Consider the following 18,650-nt stretch of genomic DNA (forward strand, 5'->3'; position numbering starts at 1 on the left):
CACATCTTTTCATACCGCACTCTTTCATATATACTATACTGTATTTCTTGATTTGAAATCACTTTAAGCTCTGATCTCTGTCAAATCCTTCAAATTTCCAATTTGCGCAAAAATAAACTAACTTTCTCAATTGCCCAAAAACGCCCCCTTTACATTTTCGTTTGTTATCGAGATCGCTTACATTCAGAAAGTTATACGATCACCCCCCCCCCCCCCCATCAACAAAACTAACTTGCAAAGTTAGAACTTGCTTCCATCAGTGTACTATACCCCTTCCTGTGTTGGAAAACGATGGAGAGGGACCGTTTTAAGTAAATGTATTCAATTGCAACTGAGAACAATTATATTGAACTTCTGTTTAGTCCTTCAGCAAAATACCCTACTTTCTAAACCAAAGCTCTCTGATTATCAATGTTCTACCTACATAATGATAACCCTCAGGTTTGTTTAAATGCTTGTGTATTGAACGTACAGTTACAGTTGTACGTTTCCGTAAATGAAGATTACGAGCGTCTACTCTTATAAAGCAATGCAGGGTACTGACATTGTGCAGTCTGCAGGTATACTTGATAAGCGGCTTGATGAGCAACACTGTCTTATTTAGTTTGCAGCCACCATGTAATGGAGCAGTTACCGCTTTAAATCGAATAAAAATAGTTCGAAGTTCGAGCTTGATGTCGATGCACTTGTCAGACTTTCGGTAAGCTTCTTTTCAATAACTAGTGCTTACTCAGCGTGCGTTTGGTGAGGTTAAAATCATTTAATATAAGTCTTTTTGTGAATGAGGCTAGATCGATTTCTAATAGCATTGTTTTGGATACGACTCAAATTACAGAGATTGATTTATCAACAATTTGGCAAAATGTGTTTAATGAACAAATTAGTTTACGTATCCCTAATTGTACTGATGAGGCTATTGTTGGATCACCCTTCCCGCCTTCTTTTTGCCGTTGCTTCGGTTAATATTTATATTATCAGATAGTTGTCAATAATCATCCTCAGTTCACGCAAAAGTGGAATTATCAATGCGTTTGTAAAGATGATTCAGTCACTGAGAAATTATAGGAAGCATTTTCCTCAGGAGTTTTAAGAAGTTGTGTTTAATCTTATACCGTAATTATAAAGACTGGAATCTGTACTCTTCAGATGTGAGGCAATGAAAACTTCCCCTAGCAAAGGTTCTAAATCATCAGCTGGAATACTTTGATATTCTAAACAGCTCGCACATCATTGTCATAACTGGCGCGACACTTATTAACAGATTATCAATGATTAATTTCCGCGTGTTCATGTAAATATATGACATTGCGCCGGCAATATTACCAGACCTATTTTTTTCAGTCGGCGCGGAAAACCAGTAATATTTTGACTTGTATTGTAACCTCTGCTTTTTAGAAATTGAAAAGTTGATCGTTTTCGCTTTGAGTCAGTATTCTGAGTCGTTTCTGAGAATTAGTTGGATTCATTGCCGTACTGGAAATTTAAATGAAAACATCTGTAATTTTTAAATCTTTTAATTTTTTCGGAGTTTCCACATTAACAACGATGAAACTAAAACATGCATGATATTTGATTAACACTTTAACTTCATGGACAGCAATGTTTATTATATAGGTTGTAAGATAAAGTTTTCGGAACCTTTAAGAAAGTAAATTGGTCGTGTTTTCCGCAAGCACGGCTGAACTAGTAATCCCAACTCTACGTAGTTAAAATTCTGTGAAAGACTATTTATCGAAGTTATATTTTTTTAAGTGAAAAGTGTAGAGGTAATGTAAATATATAAACTTAAGGCAATTTACATTTACGATCTTGGTGTTCATTGAAAATTCTTTCCATCGTGCACAACATGATGAAAAGTTCAAAGTTCTACGTAAATGTATTATCGAAGTATATATGCCACTATGTACAATCCTGAGATTCATTTTCTTGCCGGCATTTACAGTAAGTACAAAGAAACACAATAGAATCAACAGGATGGATAGACAACCAGTGTGCAAAAGACAACAAACTGTGCAAGTACAAAGGAGAATGATGATGATGATGATAATAATAATAATAATAATAATAATAATAATAATAATAATAATAATAATAATAATAAATAAGCAATAAATATCGAGAGCATGAGTTGAAGAGTTCTTGAAAGTGAGTCCATAGGTGGGGGAACAGTTATGATGTTAATATAACAAATATTTGTCTGCTGTCTTCACATGCAACTTTGTTTCACTTTTCCTATTTATTAGGAAAATATATTCTTGCCTAAACTATGCTGTACTTGTATTCAAGTTGATGTAGAGAAAAGGGATCCCGCAACATCCACTTCCGGGTAACGTGCAGGTGTATAATCCTTGCATTTTCTTCCAAAATCTGAGCGTGCGTTGGTTAACTGAATTCGCAACGTTCTTTGATAGTGCTTCATGCACTGGATTAACAGAGATCGATACATATTTAAACACTTATTTGTCATTTTGTATTCCTCTCTCGATATGAAACAGTGGATTGCAGCTGAAAAGTAAACATACGCGCATGATTACTGTTTTCCAACATGTATGTGTCCGCAGAATCACCTCCACTCACCGCAATCCGGATGAAAAGATACGAGGAATGGGATCAAAAGATTTTCGGATTTAAAACAGAATATACTTATACCCAGACAACGGACCGAAAAATCTTCTCAAAACCTGTCGGTTTCAAATATTAAGTTGGATTTCGAACTGAGTTTATGATAGTGTTGATTGTTTTTCCGTCTTTTCCAGACGTTAACCATTTCTATTGAATTAAGAAGTCCTTATTACGAACCACTTCATCCTCAGTGGTACTTGTGCTAAGGCTGCTATTACTTAAATCATCTTGTGCTGTGAAATTCTGACACAAGTAAAAGATAATATGCAAGAAGAATGAAGTGTTGAAAAAGAAATCTGTCTCACATTAGCCTTGTTTATTATATATTTTATTAATACGGTGTACTATTTATTTCTCCACAGATGTTGCGCAATCTCACGCGCGCTTCCAAAGTCTTCTCTATTAAACTTTTCATTATCTACGTATTCCAAAATTATTATGGGTTTTGCTTTTGACTGAATTGTTCTGTGCAAGTTCCATGCGAAAGGATGAAGTTGGCTCAGAGATATAAATACAGTACCAATTCCTTTGGGTTAAGAATTAAGTGCGCTATCCCTGAAGGAAATAGTTGAACATCGAAAATGTGTCATGTGAGCCAAAATCTCCAAATATCGTGAATGTAAGTTGTTATGGTACAAAGACGTAACAAAAAAAATTCATAAATTTAAACATATCCCTTGTCAGACTCCTCAAAGACGGCACACGCTTTCAAATTCAATTTTTAAAAAATCATTTTATAATAAATAATCCAATGGAAGAATAATGTAAGTCAGAAAACATGCAATTCTGAAAGCTCGACAAACTTCAGGAAACTTAGGGGTGAGTTCAGCTTTAAATTCAAACGGAGCGGCTCCTGTTCATTCAGTGATTTATTGATATATGCTCGGCACGTACTTGACTGAAGGCAACAGTAAACTCCGCCTCCTTCTCCTGATTGGTAGAATCGTAGCGCAAACGTGCAATAGGGAATGTCTCTGCGGAAGCCATGTCGCGGATTGGCTGCGCGCGATGTCAATTGGGCGAGAAGGGCGTAGTTGTTGCGAGGACTAGGTGACTGCGACTCCTCGCTTTTCCTTACTACATTACACAGATACTGAGAGGGAGAGAGACGCGCAGAGAGAGTACATGTGGAAAAGTGGCCATGGCTGTGTCAGCTCCCGTTATCCCACCACCCCCTCTCACTCCCACCTCTACCCCGTTAACAGGAGGCTTGTTCCGCACCGATTCTGTGTACACCAGCCCTTCGGAATCACCCAAACTTAGTAGCATTAATAACAACATCAACAGCGGCAACGAGTGTAAGATGGTCGAGCTCCGTGGAGTCAAAGTGGCGTCTTTCAATGTGGACGGGCAGGAGCTAATCTGCCTCCCGCAGGTCTTTGATCTCTTCCTCAAGCATCTGGTGGGCGGTTTGCATACGGTTTACACTAAGTTAAAGAGACTGGATATAACGCCCGTGGTCTGCACCGTAGAGCAGGTCAGAATCCTCAGAGGACTCGGAGCCATCCAGCCCGGAGTTAACCGTTGCAAACTCATATCCAGAAAAGACTTTGAAACTTTGTTCAACGATTGCACCAACGCAAGGTAAGCTCGATCTCCTATTCCCTTGCTTTGTCTTCTCACTCTTACTTTCCCCCTCCTGATTATTTCCTTCCATTCCCATTGTCACCTGTTTGGGCATTTATTCTAAAGGTCAGTTGGGGATTTTCCAGTGATCTGTGGCATAGTGGTATTTCTTATTCGGAAACGATTAAGAATATTTCTTATTCATAGGTGTTAAAATAAAACTGGAATGCATCATAAAATATTCACCCGCATTTGCGCTTACTGTTTGCAAACTCCTTTATCGTCATCGGTAATGTTTCAGTTTCACTCATTTCACTTCCACCCCACCCTACCCCACGAATCCAAAGAGCTCAGAGCAGTAAAATGAATGCAAGTATGAGGCGCCCGATTTTGAACCCGCTTTCTAATTATATATACGGGAAACCCACCGTCGCACGAACGTAACAAATCACATTTATACTTCTGCTGTGTAGGTGTTAAACTAACACAAGGGCGATTATGCACAACAGCACAGTGATCTGAGGGCACAAAGTTAGACCGAGGAGCTAAAGATGGTTTGTTGTTAAATTGCTCTCCGTACACACTAGAACGTTTCTTTCATTTTATGGCTATCATGGAGCAGAGCCGCTTTGCTGGGGGTTGTATGTTTTCTGTTTCAGCCTGCAGGACTCGCTGTTGTCATTTCTAATCAGCAAAAACAAATAAAAACTTACTCCAAAGTGCTAAAGACATTCACAATTAGCAGATAATGCGAGACGCAAAATAAACTAAGGTGCCAAACTAATCCGCCGGTTGATTATCTGGTGCATTTTTTTTTGTTCCCTTAGAATTGATCGAGAATTAATTTTCTAGAGCGTCTTATCAGACTGCAGATGCTGCAGTTTGTATAATAAATCAATGGGAGCAAATCTAAATGAATCGCCTTGTATTTGAATTCTGTGCATGTTTTGATGTTACTCTGTCCTTAGCATGTTAACTGACAGCTATATAAATGGTAAGCATATATTGTCAGATATGTTTCTGGGAACTTTGTATAGGCTGACCTATCAAACTCAAAGGATTAAAACAAAACTTTTCGATCAGTAATAGTGGGCGAATAAAATAATCCTGTAAAATTCCTTGGTTTGAAATTGATCTGCAGGTTTTTATTGCATTCATTATTTATTGAAGAACTGCAAGCTAAACACAACGTTAAGCTATTTTGCACTTAGGGACTGCATTTAGAAAATTGGATGGAAATTGCATTACTGATGAACATCTGTGCAATTTTTCCATTGTATTGTTATACATAGGTGTAATGTCTCAGCAGAATTTTCGACTACATACTGTTATTTTGTCCTTTTTAATTGTATTGAGAAATATTCTGTAAGTGCAATTTATTTATTAGAGATATACTGAAAAATATCTTCAAAAATTAATTTTTTATTTGCCTCTAGCACAGGTTTAATAGAGTACACACTTGCCTGTTTGCAGAAATATTGTTTAATCACTTTAATATCACAGCCTGAGGAGGGAAGATAATTGTACAAATGCATACAGAAATATCCATTGCTAACTTTTTATGATTAAATTATGTAAATGACCCATCTACTGTCTTTTGGAGCACTAATCATCTAATTAGGAGTGATGTCTCGAATAGATGTTTCTGAATCTGGATATATGCAATTGGGAATGCATAAAATTGGAAATGACATTCATAATTCGAGAATGTAGCTTGCTAAAGAAATGTTATCTTACATTCACATGTACTTGCTTACAAGGTAGAGGTTAAATAAGCTTCATTACTAGTTCTTTGATTACTGTCTCCATGAAAAACAAATGCCACAGAGATCTTTTTTTGGTGTGGGCTAGTTTTTGGATTAAGCCAGCAATTAGAATAATGAATTGGACAGAGTATTTCCTGTAATGAATTAGATTGCTGCGTATTAATTCAACCAAAATATATGAAAACTATTTGGGTTATTAAATTAATGATTAAATATCTTTCTTGTATTTTCAGTATCTTATCACTTTCAAAATTTGATAATCACAACACAGGTCCAGAAATAGAGGTATTAAGTTTGTAACTCACATTGCATTGATCAATGTAAATAGTGCATTATTAACACTGTTAACAGGATTGAATCAGAGTATATTTTTTATACTGATTGCAGTATACAATGCTGATTTCCATTTACCTACAGTAAATAGAATGTCAAATGTGTCACAGGGAAATAAATACAGTGAAGTTTAAAGGGAGACATGATGCCCCAAAGCATCACTCAGTGGATTGATTTATCTTGCATGATATAATGACTGCAGATGTGGATCTGTTATTCTAGATGAGGAATGAATTTGATGAGCTGATAGCACAAGCCAAGAAGCGTGGTTTTAATTACTGATGTGGAATTTATTTGTGAAGCAAATAAATTTCTGTTATTGGTAAATGACCTTGCTCTTTAGACCAGAATATTGTTTTTAGATTATTCAAATGAAAATGCATTTTTCAAGGGCACAGTCATTTAATATACCATTTGATTGGTCGAGGAACAGGCTGGAATATGAGGATTATAACTGACTGGGTGACTATGCATTGGAAAACATTGTGAGTTTTGTGGTTCCTGTTATGGTGAAGATAGGTGGGGGGGGGGTAGGGGAAGTGGAGTCATGGACAAGTGGGTTGATTAGGCTTGGTTTAAAAGCCCTACTTTGTGTCAGGACCATTACAAGTTTCATGTTTTTCAGAATTGTTCTGGGTCTCAGATAAAGTGAAATAAATTAAGCATCATGAAGTGAAATATGCAGGATATTTTATGACTTTCTGTGAAGAAACAATAGGAGTAATCCATACCCCTGATGTAATTTCCAGAGCGTGGGGAGGTTTCAGAACACCTGGTTTACAGTTTTGGACAGCTGATAAAATAATAGTTAAATTTTAGATTCCTGTGGCAGCTTGAAGAGAAGAAAAATAACATGAGGTTTCTTTTGTAAACACAATAAATGGAGTGGGGAGATAAATGTCTCCCATGCTCTTTAATCATTCTTTGTTAAGTAAGGTACTTTAAGGGATCAAAGTACCTGAAATGGGGATTTGTTTTTCCTAGAATTTGTATTGGTAATTCAAGGAAGACACAGTATGTTTCAGTTTGTGAAATTAATACTCTGCCTTTTGAAAGTTACGTTTTATTTTTAAATCATAAGTAATATTGCCTTTCATTTAAATGATGCTTCACTTGAAGATTACCAGATAAAACGATCTGGTGTAACACCCTCACAGTTGTATGATTTGTATCGTTCCACACCACAGAATTGTGGAGGCTGTTTGATGTATAACATTAGGAAAAATAAGACACCTTTGCCTCAGAAATATTCAGCAATGCATTGCGTGGGTTTCCCATTATTATTGAAGTAAATAATTGATAGTTTGCCCATTGTTATTTACCAGTTATTATGTCCTAAAATGCAGTGACTGGAACACAAGAAGATACTTGTATTTTAATAAGCAGACTAGTAAACCTTACATAAAATTTTAATAATTGAAAAATTTCAAATAATGTTGCTAAAATAGGATGGATATTTCTCTCTTCTGCTTTTGCTTTGAGTTTAAAGTGCAGAGATGTAAGAATTTAAGGAATAAATATATTAGATATAAACTGCCATTAAGGGCAGCGCCATAACAGACACTAGCTAAGTAATATTAGATGTAAACATTTTGTGTAAAGATTTGTTTTTGAATACTTGAGTTATTAACTTTTAAGATGCAAATGATTTTTCCAACTACTGGTATGGAATCACACTTTAATTAGCAGTCACAAAATAGTTAGAAATTTTAATGATTACTTACATTCTTTCACACATAACTTTAGGTCAAAGGGCCATCTCTCTCTCTCTCTCTCTCTCTCTTTCTGGGCACAGTGCTGTCTGTTTGCCTTCATCATTGATTATGGTAGCTGCAGGTTTATACAATTCTTCATGATTTAAACTAATAGGTACTCATGAGAAATGTAATTATCTGCCAAAAAAATCCCATTTTATCACTAGAAATTTACACAAGAAATTATTGCTGTTATAGGATAAGGTAGTGTGAGAAACTAAATGCGACTTTGCAGTGAAGTCTAAATTGTCTCGTGTACAAAGCAGGGCATTTGCAATAGATTCAAAATCTCTTTCAGGTCTTTACTGTAAGTCAACAGTTGGTAAATGTGTCAAGAGAACTAACTGATTTAATATGCCCTAACTGAAGACAGGCACCCGATTAAACCCTGACGCACCAAGAATCACATCAAGTTCTTGTTATTTAAACTCAGATTGAATACCCCATTTAGTCAAATTAAAAAATCTAAATCAAACCCAACCTAGCCAAAGATAGCAGTTAATAGTACCCTTGGTAATGACTAGCAGTTTTCCATGTTGTCAGTTTTGGATTATGTTTATTTAGCATTTCGTTCCTGTTTCTCCGTTAATTTGGGTAAATATTTGAGTTTCAGTATCATCTATATTCTAAGTTTGCAATATTATTTACTTTTGTAGATTGGCAGATCAACAGAAGTAGAAAGACAAGGAATCTTAAGTTACGCATCTTCAGTAGTTCAGTAGTAGTATGTGAATAGCAAAAAAATAGTTAAGACCAAAGTTGGACCATTGAAGACAGAAACGGGTGAATTTATTATGGGGAACAAGGAAATGGCAGATGAGTTGAACAGGTACTTTGGATCTGTCTTCACTAGGGAAGACACAAACAATCTCCCAGTGGCCAAAGGAACTAGGGTAAAGGATGAACTGAAGGAAATTTATATTAGGCAAGAAACGATGTTGGATAGACTGTTGAGTCTGAAGGCTGATAAGTCCCCGGGACCTGATGGTCTGCATCCCAGGGTACTTAAAGAGGTGGCTCTAGAAATCATGGACGCAATGGTAATCATTTTCCAATGTTCTATAGATTCAGGAACAGTTCCTGTTGATTGGAGGGTGGCTAATGTTGTCCCACTTTTCAAGAAAGGAGGGAGAGAGAAAACAGGGAATTATAGACCGGTTAGCCTGACGTCTGTGGTGGGAAAGATGCTGGAGTCAATTATAAATGAGGAAATTATGACACATTTGGATAGCAGTAGAAGGATCAGTCCGAGTCAGCACGGATTTATGAAGGGAAAATCATGCTTGACTAATCTTCTGGAGTTTTTTGAGGATGTAACTATGAAAATGGACAAGGGAGAGCCAGTGGATGTAGTGTACCTGGACTTCCAGAAAGCTTTTGATAAAGTCCCACATAGGAGATTAGTGGGCAAAAATAGGGCACATGGTATTGGGGGCAGAGTACTGACATGGATTGAAAATTGGCTGGCTGACAGGAAACAAGGAGTAGTGATTAACGGGTCCCTTTCGGAATGGCAGGCTGTGACCAGTGGGGTACCGCAAGGTTCGGTGCTGGGACCGCAGCTGTTTACAATATACATTAATGATTTAGATGAAGGGATTAAAAGTATCATTAGCAAATTTGCTGATGACACAAAGCTGGGTGGCAGTGTGAAATGTCAGGAGGATGTTATGAGAATGCAGGGTGACTTGGACAGGTTGGGTGAGTGGGCAAATGTATGGCAGATGCAGTTTAATGTGGATAATTGTGAGGTTATCCACTTTGGTGGCAAGAACAGGAAGGCAGATTACTATCTAAATGGAGTCAAGTTAGGAAAAGGGGAAGTACAATGAGATCCAGGTGTTCTTGTACATCAGTCAATGAAAGCAAACATGCAGGTACAGCAGGCAGTGAAGAAAGCTAATGGCATGCTGGCTTTTATAACAAGAGGAATTGAGTATAGGAGTAAAGAGGTCCTTCTGCAGCTGTACAGGGCCCTGGTGAGACCACACCTGGAGTATTGTGTGCAGATTTGGTCTCCAAATTTGAGGAAGGACATTCTTGCTATTGAGGGAGTGGAGCGTAGGTTCACAAGGTTAATTCCCAGAATGGCGGGACTGTCATATATTGAAAGATTGGAGTGACTGGGCTTGTATACACTGGAATTTAGAAGGATGAGAGGGGATCTGATAGAAACATATAAGATTATTAAGGGATTGGACACGCTGGAGGCAGGAAGCATGTTCCCGCTGATGGGTGAGTCCGGAACTAGAGGCCACAGTTTAAGAATAAGGGGTAGGCAACTTAGAACTGAGATGCAGAAAAACTTTTTCACCCAAAGAGTGGTGGATATGTGGAATGCTCAGCCCCAGAAGGCAGTGGAGGCCAAGTCTCTGGATGCATTCAAGAGAGAGTTAGATAGAGCTCTTATAGATAGCGGGGTCAAGGGATATGGGGAGAGGGCAGGAATGGGGAACTGATTGTGTATGATCAGCAGTGATCACAGTGAATGGCGGTGCTGGCTAGAAGGGCCGAATGGCCTACTCCTGCACCTACTGTCTATTGTCTATAAAAAAAATCAATACTAACCAATAGCAGAATAACATTACAAAGGCTGAAGATATTATAACATGAAAATGTCCCCAAAACATAACAATGCTCTCGGAAATGATGGAGAAAAAGATATCAGTTGACAATACCCCTGGACATTGAAAACAATTCAGATACAGAAGTTAAATTGCTCACACAAAGCAACAACACAATTGACTGCATTACGATCCAATTAATTTAATTGAACATATAATTGCAGAGAAAGTGATTGTGTCATTGAAACTGTTCCAAAGCAATGTTGTTCCAAAAATAATGAGTTGCATGCTGCTTCAATGTGGGATGCTCCAGTGGTGTCTTTATATTTCTAAATATGCACTTACTTCTGGTATAGACTTGTTTCTAATTAGATAATTAAAAATATGCCCAGAAAGGAGCACTGACTTTTAATGGATTTACTGAACCTGTATATTAGTGACATTAAATAGTTTAATGAATAGTTAATTATAAAAAAGTATTAATGTTAGCATGCCTTATAGAATGTCACAATCATCACACTCCAGCTGACTAAACAGAAATTGAAGAGTAAGTCTAGGGATATTAAAAATTAGATTTGTATAATCTTCTCAGACTACTTGTCGGTATTTGTTGAGGCAAAATGTAAACTAGAAAATAAAAACTGTATATATTTTGCATCATGTCAGAAATGTAGTGGGGAGAGGAAGGGTGTGGCAGAGACAGATTCATTTCATTAGGGCCTTCATTTACTTGATTGATGGAGAGACATCAATAATCAATACTTTAAGGACGACACTAAAAAATAACAAGCACATTATGTAATTGTTCCTCTCAAAGAGTCTTTCACAGCACCCTAACAGTAAATTTGTGTTCAAAGTCAAATTACTTCTGTACATTGAGAGTCACTATGTGATTATGTCCCAACTGCTCATTTTTGTTTGCTTCTGTGTGGTATTGTATATATTCTGACAACATGTGTTTTGGGAACTTGCAGTTGAATTTGTTAGTCACCATGCAAGTTAAGAGATTCTCATCCTTAATAATGTGCAGATACAGCTGTGGAGGTAGTATAAATTATGCCTCCCGATCCCACATTTGTAAACACTAAATAATGTGCCAAATATTTGTTCACCTATTTGTTCCAAATTTTCATTTAGTTATGGCAATAGAGGTTAAAGTCAGCGGTGTATAAAATTCTGAGAAGTATGAATAATTCTGTTAATCGAAATTATGGCACAATTTAAAATAGAGTTATTGATCTGTTCAAATGCATCACTAGTTTTACAATGTCAAAAGGCATCTATTCCTTGAATCAGCTCCTCATGCATTTTAAGACATCACGTTCAGCCTTGGTATGCTGTTTTCATGCATAGAGTATTGTCTGTGGGAAAAATTTATGACTCAAATGTTGATTTTTCTGCCTGCATGTAAGGCCAGTGAATGAGGCAATAAATATGTCATTCTGATCAGACAGATCACATTTGAGTGTCAGTTATACTGGAAATATATGCAGGGTTAAACAGTAGCAAGAATGAAGCCAGACCTTTTTCAGATGTGATACTGGTTGGCCACAAATTCTTCCATCCATATCTGGCAATGACTAATCAGTATAACTGTTCCATTTTGCGTTTGACATCAGTTGAAGCTGCTGTACATAAAATTGTTTTAGATAATGATATCTCCATTTAACTCTTAGCCTAGTTCAATTATAGTGTACAATAGGGAACATAGTACAATTGTTACAGAATGCTACTAGATTTGAGAAAATATGAAGTATTTCCTTTTCTACTTCAAAAATTTTAAACAAGGCTCTGACAGTCTAAACTGGTAGGCACAATTGGCAGCCTTTCCATTCACTCTAATGACCATTTCACTGACTCTGAAAGTCCAGACAGCCACGCAACCCAGACCGACATCATATTCAAATACGACAAAAGAGTCTATGACTCTGTTAATCTCTTTGCTTGTTTGCTAATGATATTCTCGGCTGTGCTAGGTGGGAAAACACAAGACTGCTTCTGGATAATCAGGCAATTTAAAAGGAAAGTCTTTTTACAAATAGAATAATATTAAGATAAGATATAAATAAGCCATAAAAATTATTAGAGGCAATTTTAACATGAACTCTTTTAGGAACCAAACTGATAGATAACATTTCCATACTGGAGTCAAATAATGTTTACCATATTCTCCTTGGAGAGCATACAGATGCAAAGCAGCTTTTCAAACTTTGACAGGCAACAAGATTCTGATTCAAAGTGTTCATTCAGGTTCCGTTTTACTGGATTTTGGGATTCCAAGACCAATGTGCTTCATAATTCTCTTCTATTTGGTATTTTAGTTACTTTTTTATCATGGGGAAAAGATGCATTTATAAATTAATAATAAGTAATAATTTTAATTATTACTTTTAATAATTAAGATTATGATACAGCTGGTAAACTAAGAACACAGAATCAGAGAACATCATTGACTCAGACCCCAAGAAAATGAGGAAGAACAATTACAACAAGAATGATATCACTTAAACAGCAGTGATGAAAAGATATCTGCGAAGTCTCTCAATGATGAGAAACATTCAAATTGAGTTTGTATTATTACTGCAGAACATGTCAAGTCACAGTTTCAGAATTCTGAGATGTGAATTACCAAATATCTATTTCTGACCTTTTGAAATCAGATTTAATGACATCATATTGCCAGCAAAATTAACTAGCTTTAGGTTAAAATGTATGGTCAGTTATAACATAAAGCCAAACATTTGATTCAAATGTTAGATTAAAAAGTTACATGTTATGTTAACTTCTCTAAATATTGTGTAATTGGTGTATGTTAAAAGAAAGTGCTGTGAGCCTTGTAAGATGCAAGTAGTTCATGAAAAAAATAAACCAGCAAGATTTTACTGAGTAAACTGAACATCTGTAATATCTGCAAGGGAAACTTCATATTGTCCATAAGCTTTTTCACATGAAACTGCTGTTAGAGAGCAGTACATGAGAAAGGTTAATTCAAACATGTTAGTTTCCAGTCAAACACTATACTGTTAGTAAGGATTTTGTGACATGTGCCAAGACTACCCTTTTTATAGCTTTTATCAAATTGGAGAGAAATGTTTGTTGAAGTATCAGTTGATAATTCTTCCAGTTTCCTTCATTTGCTTGGCAAAATGGAAGTTCAAATGCCAGTAGTTCAGTATCCAATGTTTGAAAGCGACAGGGGGAGTTGAAATGCTGGAGAGCTCAGCAAAGAGCTATAGTTTGCGGACAATTGGAGGGAAAAAAAATCCTCTGCAATTTTATTTGTGTGGGTCAGCATGTCACCAGCTGTTAGTCACAGAAAAATGTCTGTAATTGTGCATGTAGGACTTTTTTCTCCTTGTGTGTGTTTATTCAGGAAAATTTAAAAGCAACCAAGTATTTTGTGATGGACCTACTGAAAGTCAGCCCAATTATGGGGAAATCTCTGGTTGGCTGAGTTTGAATTTGTGAAATTGACTTAATAAGAATGTCACTTTGAAAGGAGATATGGCAGTTTTAACTGCAGCCCCATCTTTATATTAGTTAATTAAATTATTTCAATTACTTGAAGCCAGGTTTATTAGGCGATGAGTCCAGAGAGTTCCACTAACACTGAGATAAAAGGAAATTTGTCTGTTGATGCCATTGTTTAGTTGAATCTCTTTGGTGCTGACAGATGTCCTATAGCACCATCAGGGCAGGGAGGCCCCAGTTAAAGTAATGGATAGCAGTCTCATGTAAAGATTGGTCCATTACAAGGATGGATTTTCAGCAGGCTATAAATCAGTGCCTGACTCATTTTCTTTTCCAGCACAGAGATGAGCTGCTGTTTTTCTTGCTATAATTGAACGTCAGCCATGAGCAAAGGGCAGAAAAGGGAATTTTATGTTGACATTCATTATTTTTTTCACCAAGTAAAAGACAGGAGGGTTTTTGTTAGGCAAATATTCATATCATATCTAGAACCTACATTAGCACATGAATGTGATGCCTTTTTCACCTCGTTTCAATAATTGCTGAGGGGTTCCAGCTCACTGTTTACTTATTACTGAATATGTCATGCTTTTATCAAAGCATTTTTAAAGTTGCAAGATTACAATGGCCTTAAATTTAGGAGAATGACAGTCACTGCTGTGTAAAGAGAGGTTAAATGCATAATTTACATATTCATTTCATGATTCATTTGTTTGATGATTTATATGTAGTTAGAGTGTGTTTTGCCAATTTTGTGGCCACATACCTTTAATCATTGTCTGGCAGATCTGACGGGCTTGGCTGAAAACAATATCAGAGCATTACTGGAAGTGTGTGTGTGTGTGTGTGTGTGTGTGTGTGTGTGTGTGTGTGTGTGTGTGTGTGTGTGTGTGTGTGTGTGTGTGTGTGTGTGTGTGTGTGTGTGTGTGTGTGTGTGTGTGTGTGTGTGTGTGTGTGTGTGTGTGTGTGTGTGTGTGTGTGTGTGTGTATTATTTTTCTCTGCTTCTGATGCTTACCTTCCTACATTCTGTTGGTTGATCTAAACAGTATAACTATCCAGGTCATCAGTTATATCTTTTTAGCTAACTAGGAGGAGGTGCATTTAAAGAAAAGGTGTCTATTTAAAATTATTATTGCAGTCTGCTTCTCTTTCAAGACAGAATGCTTTACTAAAAGTCTGAAAGGAAGCTAATAAAACTTAAACAATGATTCCAAGTGGAGTGCTGAAAAATTGGTTTCTAACCCTATAGCTGGCAATTAAACACTCTTAACATTTTACAGGTTAGGCAACATATGGAGTGTTTCAAAGCAAGTTTTATTTTTAAACAAATACTTGTATTAATTAACAAGTTGTAGATTTTCCATTACGTTTCAAACAACTCCGTTCTGGTTCATGAAGAAATTTCTTTTTCATATCCCTCTTTGTGCTTAAAAGACGTCTAGTGCCAAGAATGCAGACATTGAAACTTTACCGTCTATTCTTTCAGGTTGTGGATGGGGGCCTTTGCAAGCCAGATTGGTGCTATTACCATGCACACTGGGTATTGTGCTGTGGAGAGCTTTGGGATAGTAGAATAAACATTTTGACCCTGAATATCTGCTTGTTGAGTTCCCAACGAATCATGTTGACACTAGTTTGATATTAACTAATTTTCCCATGTCAAGTGATAGATTAAAGGGTGAGACAGTTTGTGCCATCCTTTTGCATCCTTCAGAATCAGAACTGGGTTTAGTATCACTGGCATATGTTGTGTAGTTTGTCATTTTACAGCAGCAGTACATTATAAAACATAATAATGAAAATGCATTAAATTCCTAAATTACAATATTACAAGTGAGTGTCGGTGTATATAGTGGATGTATGTTTCTTTTTTTTATATATATGTTATAATGTGTGTGTGTAAAAAAAAAAGTAATGCAAAAGAAATGAAAAAGTAGTGAGGTAGTGTTCATGGATTACTATGTTATTCAGAAATCTGATAGTAGAGGTGAAGAAGCTGTTCCTGAAATGCTGAGTGTGTGTCTTCTGGCTCCGGTACCACCTCCTTGATGGTAGCAATAAGAGGGCAAGTCCTGGGTGATGGGAGTCCTTAACAATGGATTCCATCTCCTGCAGGCATCACCTTTTGAAGGTGTCCTCTGTGCTGGGGAGGCCAGAGCCCATGATGGAGCTGACTGAGTTTACAACTTACTGCAGCTTTTTCAGATCATGTGCAGTACCCTCTCCATACTAGATGGCGATGTAACTAGTTAGTATTCTATCCATGGTACATCTGTAGAAATTTGTTGGAGGCTTTGGTGACCTATCAAGTCCCTCAAACTCCAAATGAAATGTAGCCACTGTTGTGCCTTCTTTGTAATTGCATTGGTGTAATGGGTCCAGAATAGATCCTCAGAGATGCTGATATCCAAGAGTTTGAGAATGCTCACCCATTCCACTGCTGATCCCTTAATGAGGAGTAGTGTGTGTTCTTTTGACTTCCCTTTCCTGAAGTCCACAATCAATTTCATGGTCTTACTGATGTTGTGGCAAGGTTGTTGTTGTGACACTGCTTAACAACCATCTGATCTATTTCACTCCTGTATGCCTCCTTGTCACCATCTGAAATTCTACCAACAATAGTGTCATTGGCAGATTGGAGATGGTGATTGAGGTGTGGGTAGAGAGAGAGTAGAGCAGTGAGCTAAGCATGCACCATTGAGGTGCGGCTGTGTTAATTGACAGCAAGGAGGAGTTATTTTCGACCTGCACAGACTGTGGTTTCCCGTTGAGGAAGTCAAGGATCCAGTTGCAGAAATGGGTACGTAGACCCTGGTTTTGGAGCTTGTTGATTAGAACTGATGGTATGATTGCGTTGAACATTGAACTGTAATCAATAAACAGCAGCCTGACATAGCCCAGGTGATCCAAGGCTGAGCGGAGAGCCATGAGATTGCACTGAACATCATCAATTCATGAGCGGTCCTGTCAGAGGCTTAGAAACGGATCACCTGTCCACCTCCTGTCCTAGAAAATGATGACCGAATCAATTAGAAAATATAAATACTTTAAATATAGGTAATAGTGGGCTGCTGGGGCCCAGAGAACCAGAGGGAGCACAGACACTGAAATATGGAAGTGTAACCTTTTAAGTCGTTGTAAGGTTATACTTCTCCTAGAAAGTAATGGATAAATGCTCAGTAGAAATAGATGTTAATGTTTGAAGTTACATGGCATGTGTATTGGGATTCATTAGTATTAGGTAATTTTATTATTTTGGTATTTCTGCTGCCATTAATTTATAAATCAGAACAATTAATGCCCTGCTATTCTAGTTAATGTGTCTTTATCTTAAACAAAGATCAACAATGCCATGAAACATTTATTTCCTGTCAAGAAGATGTGAGACGTGTACTTTATAAAATGTTTTGAAATCAGTGAGGCTCTTTATTTGACACTCTTGTTCCCTGTGGCTGACACTGGAAAACGTTTGTTTAGATTATTTATTTTCTGAGTTGCTGACTCAAAGTAGATGATGGAAGATATCTTCAGTTATTTCAGCAAAAGTGTTCCACTTGGTAGATTGTGTTCTTTGGTTCCTGAACAACACCAGATGGCGTCACTTTAGTCATAGTGTAGGTAGGGTGGAGTGTGCAGACAGAATAAATTCCATGCTTCTTGAAGTCAGATTTTAGAATCAACAATACATAATTGTCACAAGTTTGCTATAGGAAGAAAAACCAACATATGTCATTTGACTTGAATTGGGGAAAGTCTTCCAGAGGCGATCTTAATTTAAGCAAGGAGGAAAATACCAAACAAATCATGATATCAACATTTTCAGAATATATGAAAGCTAAAGAATAACTGCAAGAACAATAACAATTCCATCAAAATTTATTGACGTACTGGGTCTTCTCCATTTTTGTCTATCTCCATTTGTTCTTTAATTTTTTCCTGTTTGTATTGGATTCTGTGCCTTGTAATCTTTGCTCTGAATGACGCAGGAACTCTAGCAGCCTGCTGTCTTATTAATTTTTAATATATTAAGTGTTTTACCATCGGGAGCAGGTGTCAGGAAAATATTCTAATTGTCAGCTTTAGGCAAAAAATATTGAATATTGGTGTCAGTTCTCTGAAAATAGACTGCAGAGAAATCAGCAAATTCTTGCTTATGTTAAGTGTTCCTGACATTTGTTCGACTGGAATTATATACAGTTTATCTGCTAAGCTGAACATTTTATCAGCATGACAATTGAATTGTGCAGTGTATATGTGGCAGAAAAATGGTAATTGAGTATTTTATCAGAGGCTTCCATGAAATGGACTTTGTAGTCATAAATGAAGATTAAGGCTGTTGTTCACAGAGACGAACAAATTGGAGTGATTTATTATCTGTGACATCAATATGTCATTGCTTGGATACAAAATGAAAAACACTGAATTGCAGCTAAGCAGCGGAAGGTAAATACAGGTTTTAATTATTTGCTCCAAACCATTAAAACTGAGATGAAATTGTCATTAAGATCGCACAGCTGTTACACTAGGATCATTTGTGTGGATTAAAAAAAGACAGTAATAAAGGATCATGTCA

At 36.8% G+C, this 18,650-nt stretch overlaps 1 protein-coding gene across 5 annotated transcripts in view; it reads left to right on the forward strand.

The window, feature by feature from the left end:
• The first annotated feature begins 3,700 nt into the window (after nt 1-3,700).
• Nucleotides 3,701-18,650, forward strand: part of dacha (dachshund a) — a 376,942-nt gene continuing 361,992 nt past the window's right edge. For all 5 annotated transcript variants that reach the window (XM_073058389.1, XM_073058390.1, XM_073058391.1 and 2 more), the window contains exon 1: nt 3,701-4,206. In XM_073058389.1, the coding sequence (XP_072914490.1) occupies nt 3,764-4,206 (443 nt within the window). In that variant the 5' untranslated portion in view covers nt 3,701-3,763. The remainder of the gene's footprint in view (nt 4,207-18,650) is intronic.

Source organism: Hemitrygon akajei, chromosome 10 (assembly GCF_048418815.1).
Source record: "Hemitrygon akajei chromosome 10, sHemAka1.3, whole genome shotgun sequence".
NCBI classification, from domain to species: domain Eukaryota; kingdom Metazoa; phylum Chordata; class Chondrichthyes; order Myliobatiformes; family Dasyatidae; genus Hemitrygon; species Hemitrygon akajei.